Source organism: Panthera tigris, chromosome C2 (assembly GCF_018350195.1).
Source record: "Panthera tigris isolate Pti1 chromosome C2, P.tigris_Pti1_mat1.1, whole genome shotgun sequence".
Taxonomy (NCBI): Eukaryota; Metazoa; Chordata; class Mammalia; order Carnivora; family Felidae; genus Panthera; species Panthera tigris.
Genome location: NC_056668.1, coordinates 105271907 through 105295649, shown reverse-complemented (window position 1 = coordinate 105295649; position 23743 = coordinate 105271907). Strand labels below are relative to the sequence as shown.

The window sequence follows — 23743 nt, the reverse complement described above, 5'->3', positions numbered from 1 at the left end:
ATATTTACTAACCTTTTTTTTACTGCAAATTAATGTATTCTGTGTTAATATTCTGTAATTGGGTTTGTTAATAATAGAAAGAGAGGTCTCTATTTCTGCTTGTTAGTGACTACAATGTTCTGGTTAATTTGGTTAATAGAATTTTCAAGAGTCATATGAGCTTTGGAGTCAGATTGGCTTTGAATCTTGGCTCTTACATTTACTAGTAGTACAACCTTTGTGTAAATTTTAAAGTTAGTCTTTACATTTCATTTTAATGCAAATATATCAGAGTTCTTTCTCATCTAAAAAAAATTTAGCCATTAGGGTTCATCTTTTTCATTGGTGCTTTTTATTTTTTTAATTTTATTTATTTATTTATTTTAATATGAAATTTATTGTCAAATTGGTTTCCATACAACACCCAGTGCTCATCCCAAAAGGTGCCCTCCTCAATACCCATCACCCACCCTCCCCACCCTCCCACCCCCCATCAACCCTCAGTTTGTTCTCAGTTTTTAACAGTCTCTTATGCTTTGGCTCTCTCCCACTCTAACCTCTTTTTTTTTTTTTTTTTTTCCTTCCCCTCCCCCATGGGTTTCTGTTAAGTTTCTCAGGATCCACATAAGAGTGAAACCATATGGTATCTGTCTTTCTCTGTATGGCTTATTTCACTTAGCATCACACTCTCCAGTTCCATCCACATTGCTACAAAGGGCCATATTTCATTCTTTCTCATTTCCACGTAGTATTCCATTGTGTATATAAACCACAATTTCTTTATCCATTCGTCGGTTGATGGACATTTAGGCTCTTTCCATAATTTAGCTATTGTTGAGAGTGCTGCTATAAACATTGGGGTACAAGTGCCCCTATGCATCAGCACTCCTGTATCTCTTGGGTAAATTCCTAGCAGTGCTATTGCTGGGTCACAGGGTAGATCTGTTTTTAATTTTTTGAGGAACCTCCACACTGTTTTCCAGAGCGGCTGCACCAGTTTGCATTCCCACCAACAGTGCAAGAGGGTTCCCATTTCTCCACATGCTCTCCAGCATCTATAGTCTCCTGATTTCTTCATTTTAGTCACTCTGACTGGAGTGAGGTGATATCTGAGTGTGGTTTTGATTTGTATTTCCCTGATGAGGAGCGATGTTGAGCATCTTTTGATGTGCCTGTTGGCCATCTGGATGTCTTCTTTAGAAAAGTGTCTATTCATGTTTTCTGCCCATTTCTTCACTGGATTATTTGTTTTTCGGGTGTGGAGTTTGGTGAGCTCTTTATAGATTTTGGATACTAGCCCTTTGTCCGATATGTCATTTGCAAATATCTTTTCCCATTCCGTTGTTGCCTTTTAGTTTTGTTGATTGTTTCCTTTGCTGTGCAGAAGCTTTTTATCTTCATGAGATTCCAATAGTTCATTTTTGCTTTTAATTCCCTTGCCCTTGGGGATGTGTCAAGCAAGAAATTGCTGTGGCTTAGGTCAGAGAGGTCTTTTCCTCCTTTCTCCTCTAGGGTTTTGATGGTTTCCTGTCTCACATTCAGGTCCTTTATCCATTTTGAGTTTGTTTTTGTGAATGGTGTAAGAAAGTGGTCTAGTTTCATTTTTCTGGTGCTTTTTATTTTTAATTGAATATCCTTAAAATAGCAACACAAAGCATTTCTTTTCTTAGTCAAATTGTTCGATATGAGGAAATTCCAGCAGAATTCAGGGCAGCAGCAGCTGACCACCGGCAGGAGCTGATTGAATGTGTTGCCAATTCAGATGAGCAGCTTGGTGAGATGTTCCTGGAAGAAAAAATCCCCTCAATTTCTGATTTAAAGGCAAGTGCTCTCAAAATAAGTCTTACATTAACCAGAAAAGGCGGTGGGGTTTTTTGTTGTTTGTTTTTTGTGGGAAAAAGACATGATGCTTTTATGCATGGCTTTTATTAATGAAATCTGAGCAAATTTATTTAACATTGTTGATTTTTTTTTGAAAAATACTTGGCGGTGACATATAACTCTTTTTTTTTTAAGTAAGGAGTTCTGTAACATCTTAAAATGGGAAAGCAGTTACAGTTTGTTATAGGAAAAAAAAAAGATATTTAAACATCCAACTTCTTGGGTATACCTTAAGAAAGAGGAAGATAAATATAGAAGCGTTATAGCAATAAAGACAGATTAAGAGACAAGGCTGTTAAATGTTTGCAGACTAAATGTTGATACGTGTAGTATTGTACTATTTAGAAGGGCTGTATAGATTTCTTCACTTGATCAATTAGTTCTATAAAAATAAGATATCTGTCTGAGACTGGTATTTATTTTTTGAATAGACAATTTTTCCACAGGAGACGTACACATGGTCAATAAGCAACCAAAAAGATGCTCAGCATCAGTAATCATTAGGGAAAGCAAATCAGAACCATAATGATATTTCACTTTATCTATGAGGATGGCTATTTAAAAAAAAAAACAAAACCAAAAACCCAGAATCAATTTTTTTCTGTTAATATTCTTTTCTTTCTTTCTTTTTTTTTTAATGTTTTTATTTTTGAGAGAAAGAGAGTGCGAGTGGGGGAGGGGCAGAGAGAGAGGGAGACAGAATCCAAAGCAGGCTCCAGGCTTTGAGCTGTCAGCATAGAGTCTGAGGCGGGGCTCAAACTCACAAACGGCGAGATCTTGACCTGAGCCAAAGTCGGACACTTAATCCACTGAGCCACCCAGACATTCCTGTTATTTTCTGGTAAATAAAATATTTTCAGGCATCCCTAGTTATTTTCTGTAAAATGACCAGTATTGGCAGGGATGTGGAGAAATTGAAACTCTTGTGCATTGCTAGTGGGAATGTAAGGTGATGCAGTCACTGTAGAGAAAGTATAGCCATTGTTTAAAAAAAAATTAAACCTAGAACTACCATATGATCCAGGGATTCCACTTCTGGGTAATATCCAAAATAATTGAAAGCAGGGACTCAAACAGGTATTTTGTACACCTGTGTTGATAACAGCACTATTCACAATAGCAAAAACCAGTAAACAATCCAAATGCTTAGCAGTGGATGAATGGATAAACAAAATGAGTATGTACATGCAATGGAATATTATTCAGCCTTAAAAAGGAATGAGATTCTGATACACATTATAGCATGGATGAACTATGAAGACATGCCAAATGATACAAACTAGACACAAAAAGACAAATATTGTATGATTCCACTTACATGAGGTACCCAGAATAGTCGTAATTCCTAGAGACAGAAGTAGTGGTTACCAGGGGCAGTGGCAGAGGGGTGCGTTACGGAGTGGAGAGTTTAATGGGTCAGAGTTTCAATTTGAGATGATGAAAAAGTTCTGGAGATGGATAGAGGTGGAGGTGGCATAGCATAGCAGTGTAAATGTACTTAATGCCACTGAGCTGTATACTGAAAACTGATTAAAATGATAAATTCTATGTTTATTTTACCATTAAAAAAACATTCATTTTACCAAACCACATGGTACACTTAGCAGAGATCAGGTAAATAATTATTGTGTGTAAGACCTTGTACTCATGGGGGTTATAGTAGATCAGATGCACAAGGGAAGAACCCTATTGAAGCTGAGGATGCTTTAATATATCTCATAACTTGAGTCCTTTAGCATTCACAAACTATGTAGGAAGGTATAGGTCAAGCATTGTGTCCTGGGAACCTCAGTGCAGAGTTAGGATTTTATCTATTACTGGGGTTGTGTCAGAGATCCCCAAGACCATTCCCTGGTTCAGTGATTCATGAGGATCACCCAGGGTTCTCAACACATTATCATACTCATGACTATGATTTAATACAGTGAAAGGATACAAGGCAGAACCGGCAAAGGGTAAAGGCACATGAGGTAAAGTCCAGAAGAAACCACGTGTAAGCTTCCAAGAGTCCTTTCCCAGGGGAGTCATGGTGGGGCAGGCCTCATTCCTCCAGCAGTGAGTGGTGACCTCACCTGTGAAATCCCAGCTACTGGAAACTCAGTGCCCTGGGTGTTATGAAGGGCTGGTCACAGACATCCTCTGCCTAGTGTGTACCCATATTCCAGACTCCCAGAAGGAAAGCAGGTGTTCAGCATTACACCACACTGTGCAAACACTGTAGGCCCAGCAAACCATTCATGGTTCTTGGAATGCTGGGAACCCTCCTGAAATCCAGGTTCCCAGACACCTTCCAGGGGGCCAGCCTTGCAAACAGGCTTTTCTAAGCCTAGTCGTTTCAGGGCTGCTCTGTTTACTGTTTTCTGCATAGGATACATGGGTATACTTTATGTATTATTGGATATATTATTAGGGACAGTGGAAAGGCAATAACTTTCAACTGTGCAAGTGATTCTTATGAAAACAAGAAAAATTTTTGGAAAAATAAACCTCTTGTTAAATCTACCACCCTCAAGTTTTTCTCTATTCAATTAAACTAAACGTGGTAAGATTCTTTTACATCCCTACTTGCATATGAGAGAGGGGCAGAAAGTCTGAGTTGTGATCATGTGGCATAGGGATAATCTAAGCCGTTAGTAAGGTAGCCATTTCTGGATCCTAGCAACAGCAAAAACAAGCTTTTGTGATAATTTCATATAGCAATTTCTTTCTTGTTATGCATATTTTCCCCTATTTTATACTCCCTTTATCGTATGCAGCTGTTATGCTACTGTTCACTGTGGTGCTGTTTGGAAATTGTGATTGTACATGTTTCTTGGAGTAGCTAGTTTTCTATTTTTTCATGAGGACTGAGAAAGACTTGTACACTGGCTCTGTATTTCTGCTGTGGCGGCTTGTGGCTACAGCACTGCTGTTGACCTCTTCCGGCTGCTAAGACCTACAGCTCCTCAGAGGCCTGCTTAGCTGGGAGGGCCACCTGGGGCATACAGCTGGGACACATTAATAGTGCTTGCAATAGAGTGGGGTATGACCTAGAGGTTGTTATTTTAGAGCCTGTTACAATCATGGCCCTTAATTTGTGAGTGATTTGTACCCTTGGCTTCCTGTATGTATGTTATTTTTAAAAAAAGAAAAATCTGTTAATTAAACGTTTTTTAATAGATGCTATTTTTCATTGTTTTAAACATTTAAAAACATACAAAAGTATACAGTAAAGAAAAAATCTCGCATGTGATTCCCATTTGCCTAGTTCTCTGCCTCTTCCTGATAACAGGTTACCAGTTAATAGATTGTGGTGTATCTTTCCAGAGATTGTGTGTTTTACTTTTCCTTATGTTTTACATAATTGTTAGCGTACTGTTTATACAATTCTGTGTGTGTGTGCCTCTTTTTTTATGTGTATGTATGTATTTTTGGTCATATTGAAAATTAGTGACACTGCAAGAGTGTCAAAAGTGGTTATACAGTGAATCGCTTCCTAGCCCTGAAAAAGGAACTGATTTTTTTTTTTTCTTGTATTTTGACCTTAAGTTATAGAGGACCTGATTCTAGTCTGCACAATAGCCTGTACTCCAACGAGTACCAGTTCATTTTATTCACTTGTTAGTTTGTAATTGATTTGAAATACAAAACTTTTTTTAAAGTTAGTAATTATTAAACTTTTTTTCTTTTGTAGCGTGCAATCCGAAGAGCTACTCTAAATAGGTCATTTACTCCTGTCTTTTTGGGAAGTGCTTTGAAGAACAAGGGAGTTCAGCCCCTTCTAGATGCTGTTTTAGAATACCTCCCAAATCCATCTGAAGTCCAAAATTATGCTATTCTCAATCAGGACGAGTAAGTCTTGGAAATTGAATCTTAGTTTATACACAAATATTTTAACACGTACTATGAAAGAATTTAAGAGTGGTTCTTTTGATTAAGTTGTGTTTGTGGTTTTTTCCCTGTAATTTACTAAAATCAATCTCTCATTTCTATTTGGATAACACTTTTGACATCTAGAAAAATTTTATACCACTTTCCATATCATATTCTGTTTGTGAGTTAGAAAGAAGTATGGTTTATTATCTACCAAGGTTTGCATCATTAGTAAATTTTTTCATTTGGGACCAGCTGGTTTTGGTCATACCCCCCAAAAAAAGCTTTGAGAAACAAACTTTTTAAAGGTCTCATTGATTATTTTTCTTTTCTTAAACTGGCACTTCTGTGTTTTTAGTCTACTCTGGTCCTGTCACAATGTAGTAATTAAGCCCTGAGAAGTTATTCTTACTCATCTCTTTCAGTGAAATTTCAGTTATGGGAGGTATAAATGTTTAGCATGCATGTGCTTTTGCCCAGGTAATACTCTGATGAAACAAATTGATATACAAGAAGTATCAAATACTGCATCTCACAGATTTACTTTTCTTTTAAGTGACTCAAAAGAGAAAAACAAAATCTTAATGAACTCTGAAAGAAACAGTTCCCACCCATTTGTAGGCCTGGCTTTTAAACTGGAGGTAAGTGGCTTTCTAATGTATTTAATTGCTATATGTAGAAATATTCTTTTAAGGTTTTCTTCCTATTACAAAATGACTATGAAAGATTTGGTTACAGATTGCTCTGCTAAAAGGCTCCCCCCTCCCCCCCCGCCTTCCATACAGCCTCTTTAGAAGGAAGTTACTGTACACAGCCCATGCTTAAGGGGGGAGGAATTATGCTCTACCCCCTTGAGGGAACAGTATCCACTGTCAGTTATGTGGGTGTTGTCTTCTTTCCCCCATTTATATTTTTATTCAGTCATTCCTTTATATCAATATGGCCTCATGGATATTTATTGTGAGATACAGTGAATAGTATGTTATTTATTTTGTTGCCCAGGTTTGGCCATTGGAGCTCTTTCGGTTGCTCCTGTGTTCTTTCGAATACTTCCTGACTTTGTGGCACTATAGGATCCCCCATGCTTATCATGTGTACTCCCTGTCCCAGCTCTAGAATCAACCATTTCTCTAGGTGCTTTGGTTCTTTTAAATCAAGAATGATATTAGAAACCAAGATTTGAGTACGGGGGTGTACTTTTTGTTAGGGTGTCGTTGCTTCTATTCATATGCTGTAAGTGGAGAAAAAAGGTAGATAATTTCGAAGTGTTAAGAGTGGTTATTTCTGTAACGGGATTATATTTTGGAGGCGTTTTCTTAGTTTTCATTAAAAAATTTTTACAATACACTTCTTGTAAAAGAAAAAGATAATTTTAAATTAAAAAGTACAAATAACATTGCAGTGACAATTTTTATGTGTAAAGCTTTTAAAAATATATATATGTAAGAATGTCTTCTTAGGATTCCTGGAATGGTGATTACTGAATTAAAGGAATGAATGCTTTTTTGCCAGATTCCTGTCATACTCTCAGAGTAATGTATTATTTCAGTGCATCTTTATCAGCATTGAGTATTATTTATTTTAAGAATTTTTTTAAATGTTTATTTTTGAGAGAGAGAGAGTTTGGCTATTGTAGTTAATGCTGCTGTAAACATTGGGGTGCATGTACCCCTTTGACTCTGTACTTTTGTATTCTTTGGGTAAATACCAAATAGTGCAATTGCTGGATCATAGGGTAGTTCTATCTTTAACTTTTTGAGGAACCTCCATACTGTTCTCCAGAGTGGATACACCAGTTTGCATTCCCACCAATAGCACAAAAGGGTTCCACTCTGCATCCTTACCACCACCTGTTGTTTCTTGTCTTATTAATAAATTTCAGCCATTCTGACTGGTATGAGGGGATATCTCACTGTGGTTTTGATTTGTATTTCCCTGATGGTGAATGATGTTGAGCATCTTTTCTTGTGTCAGCCATCTGGATGTCTTCTTTCGAAAAGTGTCTTTTCATGTCTTTTGCTCATTTCTTAACTGGGTTGTTTGGTTTTTAGGTGTTGTGTTTGATAGATTCATTATAGATTTTGGATACTAAGCCTTTATCAGATATGTCATTGCAAATATCTTCTCCCATTCTGTTGGTTGCCTTTTAGTTTTGCTGATTGTTTCCTTGGCTCTGCAGAAACTTTTTATTTTGATGAGGTCTCAGTAGTTCATGTTTGCTTTTGTTTCCCTTGTCTCCGGAGACATGTCTAGTAAGAAGTTGCTATAGCCAACGTCGAAAAGTTGCTGCCTGTGTTCTTTAGGATTTTGATGGCCTCCTGTCTCACATCTAGGTCTTTCATCCGTTTTGAATTTATTTTTGTGTCTGGTATGAGCAAGTGGTCCAGTTTCATTCTTCTGCATGTTGCTGTCTGGTTTTCCCAACACCATCTGTTGAAGAGACTGTCTTTTCTCCAGTGGTTATTCCTTTCTCGCCTTGTCGAAGATTAGTTGACCTTATAGTTGTGGGTCCATTTCTGGGTTCTCTGTTCTGTTCCATTGATCTATGTGTGTGTTTTTTTGCCAGGACCATATCATCTTGATGACATAGCATTTTCATGTAGCTTGAAATCCAGAATCATCATGCCTCCTGTTTTGTTTTTGTTAAAATTTCAGAATTGCCTTGGCTATTCAGGGTATTTTGTGGTTCCATACAAATTTTAGAATTGTTTGTTCTAGCTGTGCAAAGAATGTTAGTGACATTTTAATAGTACTTCTGTACTTTTTAAGTTTGGAATATTTAATATATTTTTATATCAGTCGGGGTTAGCTTCTTATTGCCTTAATTCTTCAGAAATTTCTATTTTTATCCATTTATTCTTCTAAATGAATTTTAAAATCATTAATCAAATGTTTAAAAATTCCTCTTGGGAATTTTTTTGCTATTGTGTTAAACCTGTAAATTAGCATGGGAAGAATTGGCAACTTTTAAAGCATATCTAATTGGTTAGTGTTAAGATTGAGGAGGAATTGATCCTTGATTATTTTATATTCAGTTATTTTAAAGAATGCTTCTTTGTGGGCATCTGGGTGGCTCAGTTGGTTAAGCATCTGACTTTGGCTCAGGTTGTAATCTCACGGTTCGTGAGTTCAAGCCCTGCTTTGGGTGACCCCCACTTCTCTCTCTCCTTTCCTCTCACCCTCTCTCCCTCTCTTTCTGTCCCTTGCTCAATTGTGCCCTCTCTCTCTCTCAAAAAAAAAAAAAAAAAATGCTTATTTGTATAGCTTTCCAGGTGCTTATCAAAGGTTTTCTAGGTGTATAGTACAGCTTTACCATTTCTGATAATATTTTTGCTCTTTCCAATATATATTGTCTTTCCAATAATTATAACTGATTTGTGTTTGCATCTTAATTGTATTAAACTGAACTTATGAAATAATATTAGAAGGCAAAAGGATATTTCCTTATTACATATACAATTTAAAATTATTTTCTAATTTTTATTTCAGAAGAATCAGAAGTAATATCTTGGATTGTGATACCAAAAAGACCAGCAACAACCATTTAACTCATGTATATTCAAAGCTGATATTTTTAAGTATTTTATGGCAATAAACCAAAACACATATATAAAGTATACTACTAAAATTGATAGGGAATAATTGGAGGTTGTTGTGAAGTTTTTCTCCTAATTTTGATTCTTACATCTCTTTTTTCTTCTTTCTGCCCTTACCCAATCTTGACTTCTAGGCTGGGCGATTTGGACAGTTAACATATGTCCGCAATTATCAAGGAGAACTGAAGAAGGGTGACACCATCTGTAACACGCGGACGGGAAAGAAAGTGCGGGTGCAACGGCTGGTTCGCATGCACGCCGACATGATGGAGGCAAGTAGAGGTCCTTGTTGGGAGATCAGAAATATCGCGAATGCAATTCACATGAAATAGATCTTCCTTCTTGGTATGCTGAGCCCCACAAGAAAATCACTTCTACTTGAATGTGTTTTCCTAACTTCTTCCTTTTTACTTAGATATGCTATAATTCTTTTTTTTTTATTTTTTTTTAACATTTATTTATTTTTGAGAGAGAGAGTGTGAGCAGGGGAAGGGCAGAGATAGAGGGAGACACAGAATCTGAAGCAGGCTCCAGGCTCCGAGCTATCAGCACAGAGTCCACCCTGGGGCTTGAACTCATGAACTGTGAGATCATGACCTGAGCCGAAGTCAGACACTTAACCGACTGAGTCACTCAGGTGCCCCTGCTATAATTCTGATGTCGCACTTTGGTATGGGCTAAATTACTAGATGTTAAGGACACATTTTATGCCACTGTTTGTGATTAGCTGTATTTCCTCAATGGCCAAGGTTAAGGAGAAAGGACAATTAGTTCCCTAAGACTCAGAACACAAGATTCAGCACCTTTCTCAAGAACTGCCATCACAAAGAGTGTGTAATAGGTGTTAGGACAACGTAAGTGGTTTTCAGAGGCAATTGAGAGTAATTAGTTCATACACAGTGTCCAACATTTCAGGGAATTAACTTTCACAAGTATGGCCTGTGTGAAAGCCCTATTTAACCCTAGAGCTTTTTATTCCTATTATAGAACCAGCCCCCCAGAAGGACCTTATTGGTGCTGAAATCCATCTGAAGATTTAGAGCCTCTGAAGATCTTATCTGGGAAATAAACTTTGGTTTATGGCTTGAATTTTTGAATTGGTTCTGAATCTATCCATGCCTTCTGTGGTCTTTTAGGATTAAGTCTTGGTAGAAATGCTAAGTGTGTGAAGTTGTCTCCTCCTCCTGCTCTTTCCCAAGTCACTTCTATTCCTAGAGAGGTTTATTTGTCAGCAAAAGCTTATGACATTCAGAAATTTGTGGTAACCATAACTTTGTCTCTCCTGGAAGGTGAGTGAGCAGTCTTTCAAAATTGGATGCAATTGCTGTTTTGTGAGATAGGCAGCAGGGGGCATTATAGAGGGATTGGTGATTGTCACAGCTGTTTGTTTTTATGGGCCGGCCAGAGGCTAGGAGATGTGTTTATCTGTGTAAATGTTAGACTCAGGCACACTTGCTCATTCACAGCCACAGCTGTTATGAATGAACTGTCAATATAAGTGGACAAAAACTAGGAAACTTAAGAGGCACCAGTGCTTTGTTCTTGATTTCCTGTGTTTACTTGACTGCTTGCATCTGTGAGAAATTAAAATTATTTTAAGTACATGAGCTGAATTCCCCTGCCTTTGTTTTCAAAACTTCCTTTGCAGTTTTTCCTCTTACGTCTTTGTCATACATATGTCATTGTTGGACTGTGGCAACACGTATAATATACATCCTTTTTTGTTTGTTTTTTTATTTATCTTGCGAGAGAGAGAGCGTGCATGCACACAAGTGCAGTGGAGGGGTAGGGAGAGGGGGAGAGAGAGAGAGAGGAGAGAAGAGAGAGAAGTAGGCTGTATGCTGTCAGCACAGAGCCCAATGCGAGGCTCGATCTCACGACCATGAGATCATGTCCTGAGCCAAAATCCAGAGTCGGACACTTAACCTACTGAAGCACCCAGGTGCCACCCAGGTGTAATACATCCTTTTTAATCCATAGAAATCACTTTAGAAGTGTGAGGCTCTGTGTACTGTCACTACTACATATCCTCCAAATAATGATGCCATAGCTCTAAATGTCCATTTAAAGTAAAATCTTGTCAATCAAGATACGGTTTAAATAAAGGCCCTATTCAAGCTATATCTTGCTGTGGTTGATTGTTGGTATTGCACTGGTTCTATAATTCATTCTCTGTAGAATCCATGGTGAGATGCTGCCATACTTGTTTGTGTACAATGTGTTTATTGTGTAATTACTTTTTAGTTACTATGTCCTGATTTGTATTACTTGCAAGCATTATTTTGTGTTATTTCTTTATTTAGGATGTTGAGGAAGTGTATGCTGGAGACATCTGTGCATTGTTTGGCATCGACTGTGCTAGCGGAGACACATTCACAAACAAAAATAATAGTGGCCTTTCTATGGTATGTCATTTCATTTCAAAGCTGTTTGTCATTTGAGTTTTAAAAGTCTTTGTTTTTATATAGTACATTTAGTACTTCAGAAAAAACAATCACAGAAGTTTTTATTTATTGCCACAGGCATCAGTAGATTTGTTGTGGGTGACTCTTTGGATGTCAGACAAATGCTCTATGTAAGTTATCTGGTTTTTCTTAGTAAAATAATTCCACGGTCCTGTTAGGTTTAGCATGGAGGGAGAACTCTTCACTAGATACACCAGGACTGTGTAGTGCCGATTCCTCTGCTCTTGAGATCTGCCTCCCCATAGGGGATTCCCTTCTAATTCCTGTTGCCATAATCAGGCCGGTCCCAGTGGAGTGCCCCTTACTTACTAATCTAGCAGCCAGAGTGGACCCTTGCCTCAGTCCCCCAGAGAACTGGAACATGTAGACTAGGGGATAACAGAGTGGAACCCTGCTTGAAGGCAAAGTGCAACTAAACAGTCTTACTGCAGACAGGCTGCCCTGTGGAACTCAATGGCTTTTCGTCGCTGAAGGATCCCAAAGGAAAGAGCATGCTTGAGCAGTTCCTGCCTGTGAATCCCCTTCACTCATTTCCCTTTTTTGCGCCTGTAGGAGAGCAGGCTCTCTGACAGTAAAATCATCTGTTCAAGCTGAATTCAGTAAAGAAAGAATAGGAATACACAGGGGGATAGGAATTTGCAGTGAAGGAATTTATAGTGGGTTCTTTACATAAGAACTGGTCTATCCCTAATAGATGAGCACTATAATAGTTCCTGTATTATGTGACTCAGTCATAATTTTATAATTTAGTTTTTCTGTATAAAATAAATATTCTCTAATATCTATGGTTTTACATTTTGACTTAAGATACTACAAAAAAATCAATCTGTACAGGTTTTGGGGGGGATCTAGAGAAGAGGCATGTTTTGTAAACAAATATTATTGATAAGGCCTTCTCTAAATATTTGTCACTAATAATATGAGGGACTGGAGGTTGTGGGAAGTGCTTAGGCTTTGAAGCAAATAGACCTTGATTAGAGTCTCACCTTTGCCCTATACTCCTTACTGACCCTTGGCCAAGTTATTTTGTCTTCTTTCCAAGCCCTTAATAATTTAATTTGTAAAATGGGGATAATAACATCTGCTTGTCAGAGTTGTGATTGATTGAATGAGGTATCATATGTATAAAGAATCTAGTGCCCTTTCTCTGTTTTATCAGTGGTCATGGTATATTTTGATTAAATAAAGTAACTTATCAAAAGATGGCAACAGTACATGTAGCCACTAGCCAATAAGAAATTCCACATCTTGGCATTGGGTTCATTATGATTATGTTTAAACTGAATGTGTCAGTAAACTTAGAGGTCTTAAACAGTTAATAAATAATTTATTTTTGTTATTTGGGGAGGGAGGAGATAATGTAAATGTGTGCATTTATTAATGTATTATATTGATATATTTAATATGAAACAGACCACACTATATATCACACTATATATCGTCTAGCCTAAACATGTTGACTAGTATTTATACTTTTGTAAGTAGCACATTAAAATTAATTCATTCCTGGACCAAACAGTACTGTATTTGAATTCTTCTCTGTTCTTTTAAAAAATATTTTAGGAGTCAATTCATGTTCCTGATCCTGTCATTTCAATAGCAATGAAGCCTTCTAACAAGGTAGGAGATGGGTGTCAAACTCAGTATATCACAGTAAAAACTTGAGCTCACAATGCATATAGTATCTTATGATAACCAGCAATCTCATGGTCTCTATTTCTTCTTTTGGTATTGAGATTACCTTTTTTTTTTTTTTTTAATGTTTATTTATTTTGAGAGAGAGCATGCATGCATAAGCAGGGGAGGGGCAGAGAGAGAGAATTCCAAGCAGGCTCCACACTGTCAGTGCAAAGCCCGACTCAGGGCTCAATCCCAGGAACCCACAAGATCATGACCTAAGCTGAAATCAAGAGCTGGACGCTTAACCGACTGAGCCACCCAGGCGCTCCGAGATCACCTTTTAAAACTACCAGTCTGGGGGCATATGGGTGGCTCAGTTGCTTAAGGGTCTGACTCTTGGTTTTGGCTCAGGTCATGCATGATCTTGTGGCTTCGTGGGTTTGAGCCCCACATCAGGCTCTATACTGGAAGTGTGGAATCTGCTTGAGATTCTTTCCCCCCCTCTTTCTGCCCCTTTCCCACTTGCTCGCTCACTCTCTCTCTCTCTGAAAATAAATAAATAAACTTAAAAAAAAAACAACCAGTCTGTTGGTAGTAATTACTTTTCACACTATATCTGAAAAAATTGGTGGTATTAAAATTGGTACGAGACTGTGCTTTCCAACTCTTTACAATATCACTAGCTCCAAAGTAATAAGAATATTTTCCTAGATTCACATCATAAAGGAATGAAAAGGGGAAACAGGGACATTTGTCTTAAGTTGTAGTAAAACCCCACTGAAGTACATTAGATTACTGTATAGAATAATTGCCTCATGGATTATAATACATCTCTGGATTTGTGGTAGTTAGGAAGTACATGTCTGGTTATAATGTGGAAAGCCTAAAACAAGACTGTTTTTCTTTCTATGATTGGACTTGATGTCATTTGCTTTTTATGTAACCTGAATTGCTTGAATAGGTTTAATTTGCATTGCTGTCATAACTGAGTCTTAAAGTTGCTTCGACATTCATAATAGTCATGTTAATATCGTAAATTGAAGTGAATTCATTCATGCATTGAGTGAACATTTTATGACCTCTTGTCATTTGGGAGCTATTGTTTACAGAACATACTCTGGTTTATTGTCTTGTGAATACATTAACAGGTACTACTTCCTCTTTTTTGAGGAAATGAGATTTTCCAGACCCTTCTCGATACAGAAAAGAGGATGTTGAGGGAGTAAGAAACATTAAATCCTTCCATATCAGAAATTTGAGAAAAGGCAAACCTTGCATCTTACCACACAGTGAAATGCCACAGTTCTAGGTACTTTGCAAAATTGTTTGCTTTTCCCTTCAGAACGTTCAGGGACAGAAGTTAATGATACTATGCTTCTTCATTCCTAATTTAGAGTCTATGTAAGGTATTTAACTGTTGATAGTTCACAACAGTGGAGGGAAATCAAAGGCATCAGTATCTAAAAGGTTTTTTGGTGTCTTAGGGCCATCTGCTTGCTGGAGTAAAGTCAAATTTAATTCAAATAATGAAGTCACTGCATAAAGCTGTGAATCTCGATAGTGGGGCAGGGATGATTTTCTAGTAAGTTGAAAATACATAGTGTAGCGAAAAGGCAAGAGACTTCAGAGATCGACTGACCCAGGATTCAGTCCCAGCTTTGCCATGCACTAGCTCTGTGGCCTTGAGCAAGTCACTTCACCTTTCTACACCTAGTTTCCTCACCTGTGAAATGTGGATAATTCTGTCTTGCAGCATTGTAGTTAGAATTTGAGGAACATACACAGAGTATACACATATAGAATGATTCCATGCACATGTGATAGCTGTTAAATACTGGTGATCCAGGGTGTGTTAGTTTCCTATTGCTGCCATAAGAAAGTACTACAAACTTGGTGGCTTAAAATAACACAAGTATATTCTTTTACAGTGTTAGAAATCTGAGGTAGTTCTTAATTGGCTAAAATCAAGGTATTGACAGAGCTGTTTTCCTTTCTGGAGGCTCCAGGGGACATTTTATTTTTAGCTAACTCAGATTGTTGGCAAAATCCAGCTCTTTGTGGCTGTTAGAACTGGGGTCCCCATTTCCCAGATGACGGTCACTAGAGGCTGCCCATCTTCCTGGGCTTATGTCTTGTCTTCAGTGCTGTCAACCATGAAATGAGTCCCTTTTGTGCTTCAAATGTCTTCTGCCTCTTCTTCCCTCATTCTGTCTCCCTGACTTAACCTTCTGTACTCCTCTTCCTTTTTAAAGATTCTTCAGATTCTTCATGGTAATTTCCCCATCTCAGTGTCTGTAACCTTAATCATATCTGTAAAGTCCCCTTCACCTCATAAAGTAAATTCACAGGTTTGGGAGGATTAGGGCATATCCTTAGAGGACCATTATTCTGCTTACCATGTATGGAATTACATCTAAGAAGAATAAAGGCACATCCAGCCACATCCAAGCAGGTTGTTTTGAAAGGGGGAAGTCCCACTGTGGCATTTGCCTTATTCTTGGTCTTAACTGTTCTGCTTGAAGCTACAGTCAAGTCTTGGTAAATATACTGATTCCTTTGATTGTGTATAGGATTTTTAAAACGTAACAGTAACATAGGTTCTTCTTTCCCCTTCATGGGCAGTTTTCCCCACAAGTGGATAGTTTCTGTGTATCTGAGAATAGGAAAGGGCATAGGTAAGTCTTGGACTCTTGTTTTCTATCTTGTTATAGAAAGAATTCTATCAGCCAGCCATTCACTGCTGTCTTGACTGTGTGGTGTCCAAGCTCAAATAAATATTGAAAGGGTATGGCCTAGGAGCTAGGTGGGGATCATTGTTATTTCCTAGCTGTTAATGTATTTGATTTCATTCAGTAAAGTTCTTTCAACAGTCCTATTGCTTATCATGCTTAGTAAAATGTGTAATGACTTTCTGTTTTTAAAGAATGATCTGGAAAAATTTTCAAAAGGTATTAGCAGGTTTACAAGAGAAGACCCTACATTTAAAGTCCACTTCGACACTGAGAGCAAAGAGACAATCGTATCTGGAATGGGGGAATTACACCTGGAAATCTATGCTCAGGTAATGAATAACAAGAAAATTAACTTAAATTCATTGTATTTATGTTTCTGTTTTGTTACAAGTCAATAGTTCTCAGTCTAATGACTGTAAACTAATAGTAGTTCTTCAGACTTCATTCTGGTTTCTATCCAGATGTGGCATACTGTGTTACAAATGTTACTATGTGTTACAAGTTAATTCTTTTTGACTTCTGAATCCTTTTATTTTTAAAATATTGCAGACTGCTAGAATCAAGGCTCAGTATTTGCGATAAGACCATCCATCCATTCCCTATGTCATTGTTAGTTGGGTCAGGTAAATCCTGGACCCAGCCTTAGGGAGACCTCCTGTTGGGAGAGACCTGCTGAGGAAGTTGGCCCATCAGTATCCACTCTTCAGGCCATTTCTTGCCTGTTTTCTTTTCAAGTTAGTGCTTGAAGATCATTAGAATATAGATAATAGAGTAGATGGGCCATATTTTCCTAGGAAAGTTCTTCTGTATCTGTGAATGAAAACAAAAGCTGTATGACTTACGATTAAAAATTCTGGTTGTGATCACATTTTAGAAGTTAAGACAGTAGAAAACTGACAACATTCCAGTGAATATGTAATAGTATAGAAAAAAGGTGTGAAGTTTTAGTGGATAGATTAGAGGTAAGTGTAAGTTCATGAGTCTTAAGTAGAATTCATTTACATAAAATCTTTAAAAGCAGTTTGTATTACTTAATATCATGTCTCTAACCTTTCTAAGATACTTAAGTGATTTAAAGTTTGTCTTTTTTTTTTTTTTATCTATTATGTTTAGACAAGTGCTTCAGAGGTAGTTAAGATTCTTAAGATTGTTCTTCTTTCAGTTTATTTTTTTAAACATACCAAAATATTATCTCCCCTGTTCTTTTTAGAGGATGGAAAGAGAATATGGCTGTCCTTGTGTCACAGGAAAGCCAAAGGTTGCTTTCAGGGAGACCATTACTGCCCCCGTCCCGTAAGTATGCAACACAAACATACTAGGAGACTGGGACTGAAGCTTTTTATTATGGGATATACATACCACTATTAGTATTGGGACACTTTTACATCATGACACCGTTACAGAATCTGTATAGTTCTATACTGTAATGAAGACATTTATACAGAGTGACACTTTGCAATTTGGCCCCATAAGCTAGGGATCCATGAAGATCTGGAATACACAGCATTTATAAGCATGTTGACACTTCATCCAGCGTTAGGATCTTCATTTATTCCAGTTGAGCTTCCTTTGGCAGACGGCTGTTATGCTTTACTTTAGTACCGTATTGTGGATGCCAGAGAACTTGCATTTGCCAAGGAATAATCTCCTGCAAGTAAAGGAAACTAACGCTGTGATAAAATTCAGAAAACATTTAAGAAAACAGTGTTGGGTTTATAGGACAAAATAGTCTTTACAAAGAACAGCATAAAAGAAGTTAAATGGCTACCAGTATAATATACTTCAGCCTGGTATCTATTTTAATTTACATGAATTCTTACTTAGAGTCAGAATTATGACTTAGGCATACGCTGTGGCTACAAGTCTCCGTTTTCAAAGTCCCAACAGATAAAGGTAATAGGTACTTTACCTGAGATGCAATGTCATGAAGTAGAATGGTGTAGTCGAATTCAATGAAGTCATCATTTCTTTGCTATCATAAAAAATAAAAACCTGGTGTTTGAAACTTCATATCTTTGGCAGAAATGATATGTTCATTTTAAAATTGAGCTTTCATTACTAGATGATTATAATACTTGCATTTAATAAGTAAAAATTAAAAAATTGAATGTTATAATTTACTTAGCCTGATCAGATAAACTGTGTTCTTATAAAGTAAGTTTTATTTCAACCTACATTTTAAAATCATGATTTTCCACCTGGTACTCTAAAAGTTGTGTACCCTTGGGGTGCCTGGGTGGCTCAGTCTTTTCAGCAGACGACGCCTGATGGTTCGGTTCATGATCTCATGGTTCGTGAGTTCAAGCCCCGTGTCGGGCTCCACCCTGGCAGTGTGAAGCCTGCTTGGGATTCTTTTGCTCCCTATCTCTCTGCTCCTCCCTCACTCACACACACTCTCTCACAGAATAAATAAATGAATTTCGTGTACCCTTTTTAGGTTCTGGGCTGCGGTAGCTGCTTTAGAGTATTATGATTAAAGAGTGTCATTTAAGATTCCTTAATGTTTCCACTATGCAGAAAAGCATTATTTAAGGGATAAACTACTGGAATGAGTGTTTACATTAAAGGAAACCAATTTTATAATAGAAATTTTCTTTTTAAAAATTGAGAATAGTGAAACTTAATGAATGTAGTTATCTGGTTTTATAATTAAAGCTTTGTGCTGCTTATTGCTTTGGACACACAAAGTATTTATACCATGTACACCATATACACAGAAATACTGCATCCACAGACTTTAAACTACATTCACCAGAGATTTGCTGTACAAGGTTCTTGGCTTATCATCAATGTATTGAAACAAACCCTAGCCTCCGAGGGACAGCACGAGCTGCTGTGGCTCCTTTGGTTAACAGGGATTATAAATGTGCAATAAACCTTTCTGCTGAAATTTTAGTTAATGCTTTAAAACTTGGATGAACGGTTACAGGAGTTTTCTTTCATAAAACTACTAGTACTGTCTTGTGTATATTTTGCTACAAAAACATGCCTTGAAAACCATGATTATGACTGTATAATTTCTGTAACCTGGACCTGTTACTCAATTATTTGAGGCCTCAGTACCCCTACAGGAATGTTGTAACCAAAGTTGATATCTACAGAAGTGCATTAGAAAAAGGCTGTTTCTGAAAATGTTGTTGTAGATTTGTTAGGGATTTGGCATCATGTTGTGACAACTGTGATAGGGTGTTCTGCCCCCCAGTGCCCGTAGGTATCATGTGGTTACAAAAGCCTGTGGAGCAAAGGTGCTCCAGTTGCCTTGCAGTTTGTTACCAGCAAGCCAAAACAAGTCATGTGGAAAGTCCTTTTCACTGACAGAGCTCAGACTGTTTGTTGTGGTTTCTTTGTACTGTTTTTCTTTGTATCTTTTACATACCAACAGTTGACTTTTTAACCTCTTAATAAGGCTAAAATGTAAAGCTGACTTTATCTCCTTAAAGTCTAGAAAGAGGCAGTTCTCAATAGTCCTATCAGACTTGGAACACCAGGCTATCAACAAGAAACGGAGGTTGTAGATTATGGCTAAAGGGGTTATAAGAGAAACTTATATACAGCAAGCCTCACAAAGATTAAGATGGTAATATTTTTGTTCCGGCTGATCCCTGGGGCAAAAAAATGCCAGCATGTCTCTGAGTAACACTGGCACCACCGTTTCAATAGAGGAGGAAAACAGAGGTAGTTTCAGTATTGCATACCTATAGAAATTTGAACACAAAATTTAGATTGCCAAAGATATAATGTTTTAAGCTGAGCACAAGAACTGAATGCTGTACTGCCTATAACTCAATATTTCACTCTCTTGGAAACTGCAGCTTCACTGTTTTTAGCCTTGGTTGTAAGTCTCACTCCTTCAAAATAACAGGCTCACTATTTTTAATATAAAATGACTAAAGGAACACTGTTTATCCAATTATAAATCATCACACTTTCTGTAAAATGAACTTTGTTAATAGTATATGTTATACAAATCACTTACCACTTGCTTGACAGTTTGTATTTTTACCATTTTATACCATGTGTTTTCAGTAGAATTCTGCCATATTATATAACCACAGGCAACCCAGGCTAAATGTCGAACTGGCTTCATTTCTGGAGATACATTTCCAAAACTGTCTGGGGAGGGAAACATTTATATGATAAATGGAATTACTTTATATATGCAGTATTAACCTTTAAGAAAATCTAAATCTAAGTCATGTCTTTGTTTCCTTCAAATGTGTACAGAATATAATTTAAGCCCTGGATCTACAAAGTTGCAAGGCCCTTTTTTGTTGAATTAGATTGGTAATGAATATTTTTGCAAAGGCCAGTCTATTTCCAACATAATGTTAACATCTAACAGTTTTGAGGATAATTAATACTGATCTTAAAGTTGAAAGGAAATTTTCCATGCCATATTTATATACCTGGAATATTTTGTGCTTCAAGTGGTTCCTTCATAGTCTTGAGTCTTTGATAAAATGTGTTATCTTCTTTATCTGGGTTCTTTCCAATTTCTCCTTCAAAAGTGAAGTTGACTTCTGGTGCAGTATCTTGTCCCGTTAGAGGGTAAAGTACTTCAGCTGTACAGTTCAGTGTAACTTGCTGTTTGAAACATTTTGCAAAATATCTTTACATGTAGAAGGCCATCCATCACTAGCTGTCATTCTTGAGGTACAACATTAAAAGTGTTGGCCTTCTAATGGTGTTTGAAACTTCAGAGTGTCTATTACAGAGGTATCTAATTGGGTGTGGCCTACAGTTTTCTTAAAGATATCTAAAATAGATAACTTATTTTGTAACTTACAGGGTTTCATAATCTTATAAGTTCTTCTTAAAACTTTAACTATTTCAGTATTAATGGGGTGTCCACTTGGAAGGCTAGATTTTAGTCTGATTTTATATACTACCTCTAGCCTTTGGTTACTTTTTAAGTCTTTCTGTTACTCCACTCTCTGCTTCTGAAATAACAGAAATGTTCTCAAACCCAGATATAGTAATCTTATCTACATATAAAGTTAGAAAATGTAGCATTGGTTCTGCTTTGAAAGATGGCTGTCTAGCAGCTTAGATGTCTTTTAATAAATCTCATGTTAGCCTGTATCTCTTCTGAATTATGCTCAATAAAAGGGCAAGCTTTTATAAAATTTCAAGATGGTCATGTTACAAATTGCAGTTCCTTTCTTTTAAGTTTGTCTCACTGATTATTTGGCAGGAATGTATTTTTTTAAAATTTCCTTGCCCCATTACTGAAAGATTCTTATCTGACATGGTGGTATCATTTGGTCATTTTATTGCTCATAAATATCTTTCAAATAAATCCAAAACAGAATGAGAAAGGCAGACATATAAGAAAGTGATAATGACTGGAGAGTAAATTACTTCACTTGTTCATATTAGGCATAAGTTCAGACTGTCCTATGAGTATATAACATTTTTTAAGGGAATTTATTTGAACTGAAATGTGTAGAGTCTTTGCTAACTAGCTCAATAGAATTACCTCATGTATCTCAATGTATTTTAAAAAGCATAAAATCTGACCTATGCATAGTCATTATTTTTTTCAAGGCAGGGATTTCACAACAACTTAATACGATTTTATCAGCAAAGGTGATCTAAAATATTTCTAGAATCAAATTTTATTTAATAATAAAGGACATTTCACTTACTTTTTGGATAATTTCTTCCACAGAAAATTTAAGGCAATACTTATGTCCTCTTCCTGGAATATCCTATTAAGAAAACGTGATGAGTTATTACAACAGTAACTCAGTTCTTTGTATTGTTGGAAGAATACACTCTCATTTGGTTGGGGGCAGAGGGCTGACTGGCGGGGGGTAAATGATCAAAGCCTTAGACCTTGAAAAAGGCATGTCACCATGTATAGAACTTCAGATTCAGGAAGTCCTCTATCAGGTTTATTTTGGATGAGAACAGAGAGGGGATTAAAAACATATATATATATATATATATATATATATATATATATATATATATATATATATACAGGTTATAATTCACTTTTAATCATCAGAGGACTTCAGCCTCTGGATCTGTGATCCTAAATTCTCTACAAAAGAAATTGTGAAACATCTTTTGATTCTAAGACGAAAAACAGGATATACCAAAGAAAAGGTTTTCAGAAAGCCCTGTGTACCTTCCAAATCGTGTTCAATGAAGGTGAATTCCATTTTGGGGCAGATTACTGCAAAGTGGCTAGAGATGTTAAGTATTATTTTTACTTACACATTAGTGGACCTACAAAATGAAACTTTAGCAAGTAAGACAAATGTTTAGGTATTTCACTTTTGAATCAAAGATACAATTAAGAGTTTATACCTCATTATCTGGTGCAGTTTTGAAGTAACATCTACTCCCTGTCAGCTCTTATAGCCTATTAGTTGTATTTTATATCAGATAACTAAGCTTTTAGTAAAATGGAAACAAGGCTGGTTAGTGGTAACTTTGGCCGTAAGCATTTAATGTAACCCTTTGCCAGAGGGAGCACATCTTTTACAGCAGTCAGTGGCAGTGGTGTTTGGGTAATTAAAGAAACGCTTCAGCCCAGAATGCTTTTCTCTGACTTTGGTTGTCGGTTTCTCTTGCTTTCGCTTCCCCTTCATTTCGGTCAAAGGGTCTGGTAAGGATTGTTCTTAAATTTTAGGCAAAGAAGAATCGTTTGGAAGACGAGTTTTTGTTCAGATTAGCGTAGTAGATGAGAAACACAGTAGCAGTTTTAAGGTTCTTTTGAATGGTTCCTACAGGTTTCACTCTGTAAAGGGTAAAATGCCGCCCCACATTTAGAACATTTTCCCATTTCTTTGTAATAGTGCCTATTAAAAAATGGCCTCTGCTTTGCCAAGAAAAAAACAAACCGCCCTCACTGCCCTGGAGTGGCAACTATCTCCAGAACTGTTAACTTCCCTAGACTTGCCTAGTCCCCAAACGGGCAAGGGTGAAGTGGAAGGGAAGTCGCACGAAGAAAGAGGCTGAGACCCTCCGGAGTGGAGGGAAAGCGAGTAGGTGCGGGCCCCCGCCCGCTGCCGTCTGCTGGACTCACCTCCATGCTGGCTTGTTTGATAGTCTGCACCATAAACACCTTGTGGGGGGTCCCCTGCTGGTAGTTGATGCAATTCTCCGCCACCGAGGCCGCCCTGGAGGCCGGGAAGTGGGTCGGGGGGATTTCCATTCTTGGTGAGCGGCGGGTGGGTGAATGCACCGAGGCTCTGAGGCTCTAGCTTAAGGGACGGGACCCAACCGGTGCACAGAACCGGGGCTTCGCTGGTCCAGGCTCCTGCCGGGTAGCTGAGGTGGAAGAGTCGGCACGCCTGGTTCGGGCTGGGTGTGGGCAGGCTCACCAGCTCCTACCGCCCCCCCCAAGCCCCCCCCCCCTTTCCTCCTTCCCTCCTTCCGATTCGGGAAGCTGCCGCGGGGCGCTGGCTCCTGCGGCACCGCCCTTTTGCTGCCCACGTTTACTCGCTGGTTCCGGCCAGGGCGAGGGTCCTGGCCTCCTTTCCGGCTGGAGGGGGTGGAGGTGTGGGGAGGTGGGTTAGGTTGGCAGGAACGTCTTCCTTTCATTGACCTTTACTGAAGTTCCAGGAGGGCTTTTCTATCCTTTTCCTTTATGGAGCGCCTCTGG

General features: G+C 37.7%; 2 protein-coding genes across 2 annotated transcripts in view; one reads left to right on the top strand and one right to left on the bottom strand.

Annotated features, from left to right (window-relative positions):
• GFM1 (G elongation factor mitochondrial 1) overlaps nt 1-23743 on the top strand; it is a 45638-nt gene that overhangs the window by 8049 nt on the left and 13846 nt on the right. Inside the window, exons 6-13 of the mRNA XM_007086260.3 lie at nt 1650-1800; nt 5534-5691; nt 6269-6353; nt 9443-9580; nt 11612-11713; nt 13337-13393; nt 16317-16454; nt 17336-17418. Of these exons, the coding sequence (XP_007086322.1) occupies nt 1650-1800; nt 5534-5691; nt 6269-6353; nt 9443-9580; nt 11612-11713; nt 13337-13393; nt 16317-16454; nt 17336-17418 (912 nt within the window). The remainder of the gene's footprint in view (nt 1-1649; nt 1801-5533; nt 5692-6268; nt 6354-9442; nt 9581-11611; nt 11714-13336; nt 13394-16316; nt 16455-17335; nt 17419-23743) is intronic.
• LXN (latexin) lies at nt 17450-23486 on the bottom strand. Its single transcript, XM_015539315.2, has 6 exons — nt 23165-23486; nt 21774-21836; nt 20532-20709; nt 20102-20238; nt 18035-18097; nt 17450-17773 (listed from the first exon to the last, which is right to left on the bottom strand). Exons 1-6 carry the CDS (start codon nt 23291-23293, stop codon nt 17675-17677), a joined length of 669 nt encoding a protein of 222 aa, XP_015394801.2. The 5' UTR covers nt 23294-23486; the 3' UTR covers nt 17450-17674.

What these genes read in the sequence shown, in the direction of transcription:
- LXN (XM_015539315.2), bottom strand. Translation starts at nt 23,293, where the DNA reads ATGGAAATCCCCCCGACCCACTTCCCGGCCTCCAGGGCGGCCTCGGTG. An exon ending in TGAAGCACAAAATATTCCAG is followed by an intron (nt 20,239 to 20,531) that starts GTATATAAATAT and finishes TTCCCTCCCCAG; the next exon opens with ACAGTTTTGGAAATGTATCT. An exon ending in TACAAACTGTCAAGCAAGTG is followed by an intron (nt 18,098 to 20,101) that starts GTAAGTGATTTG and finishes TTTTTATGATAG; the next exon opens with CAAAGAAATGATGACTTCAT.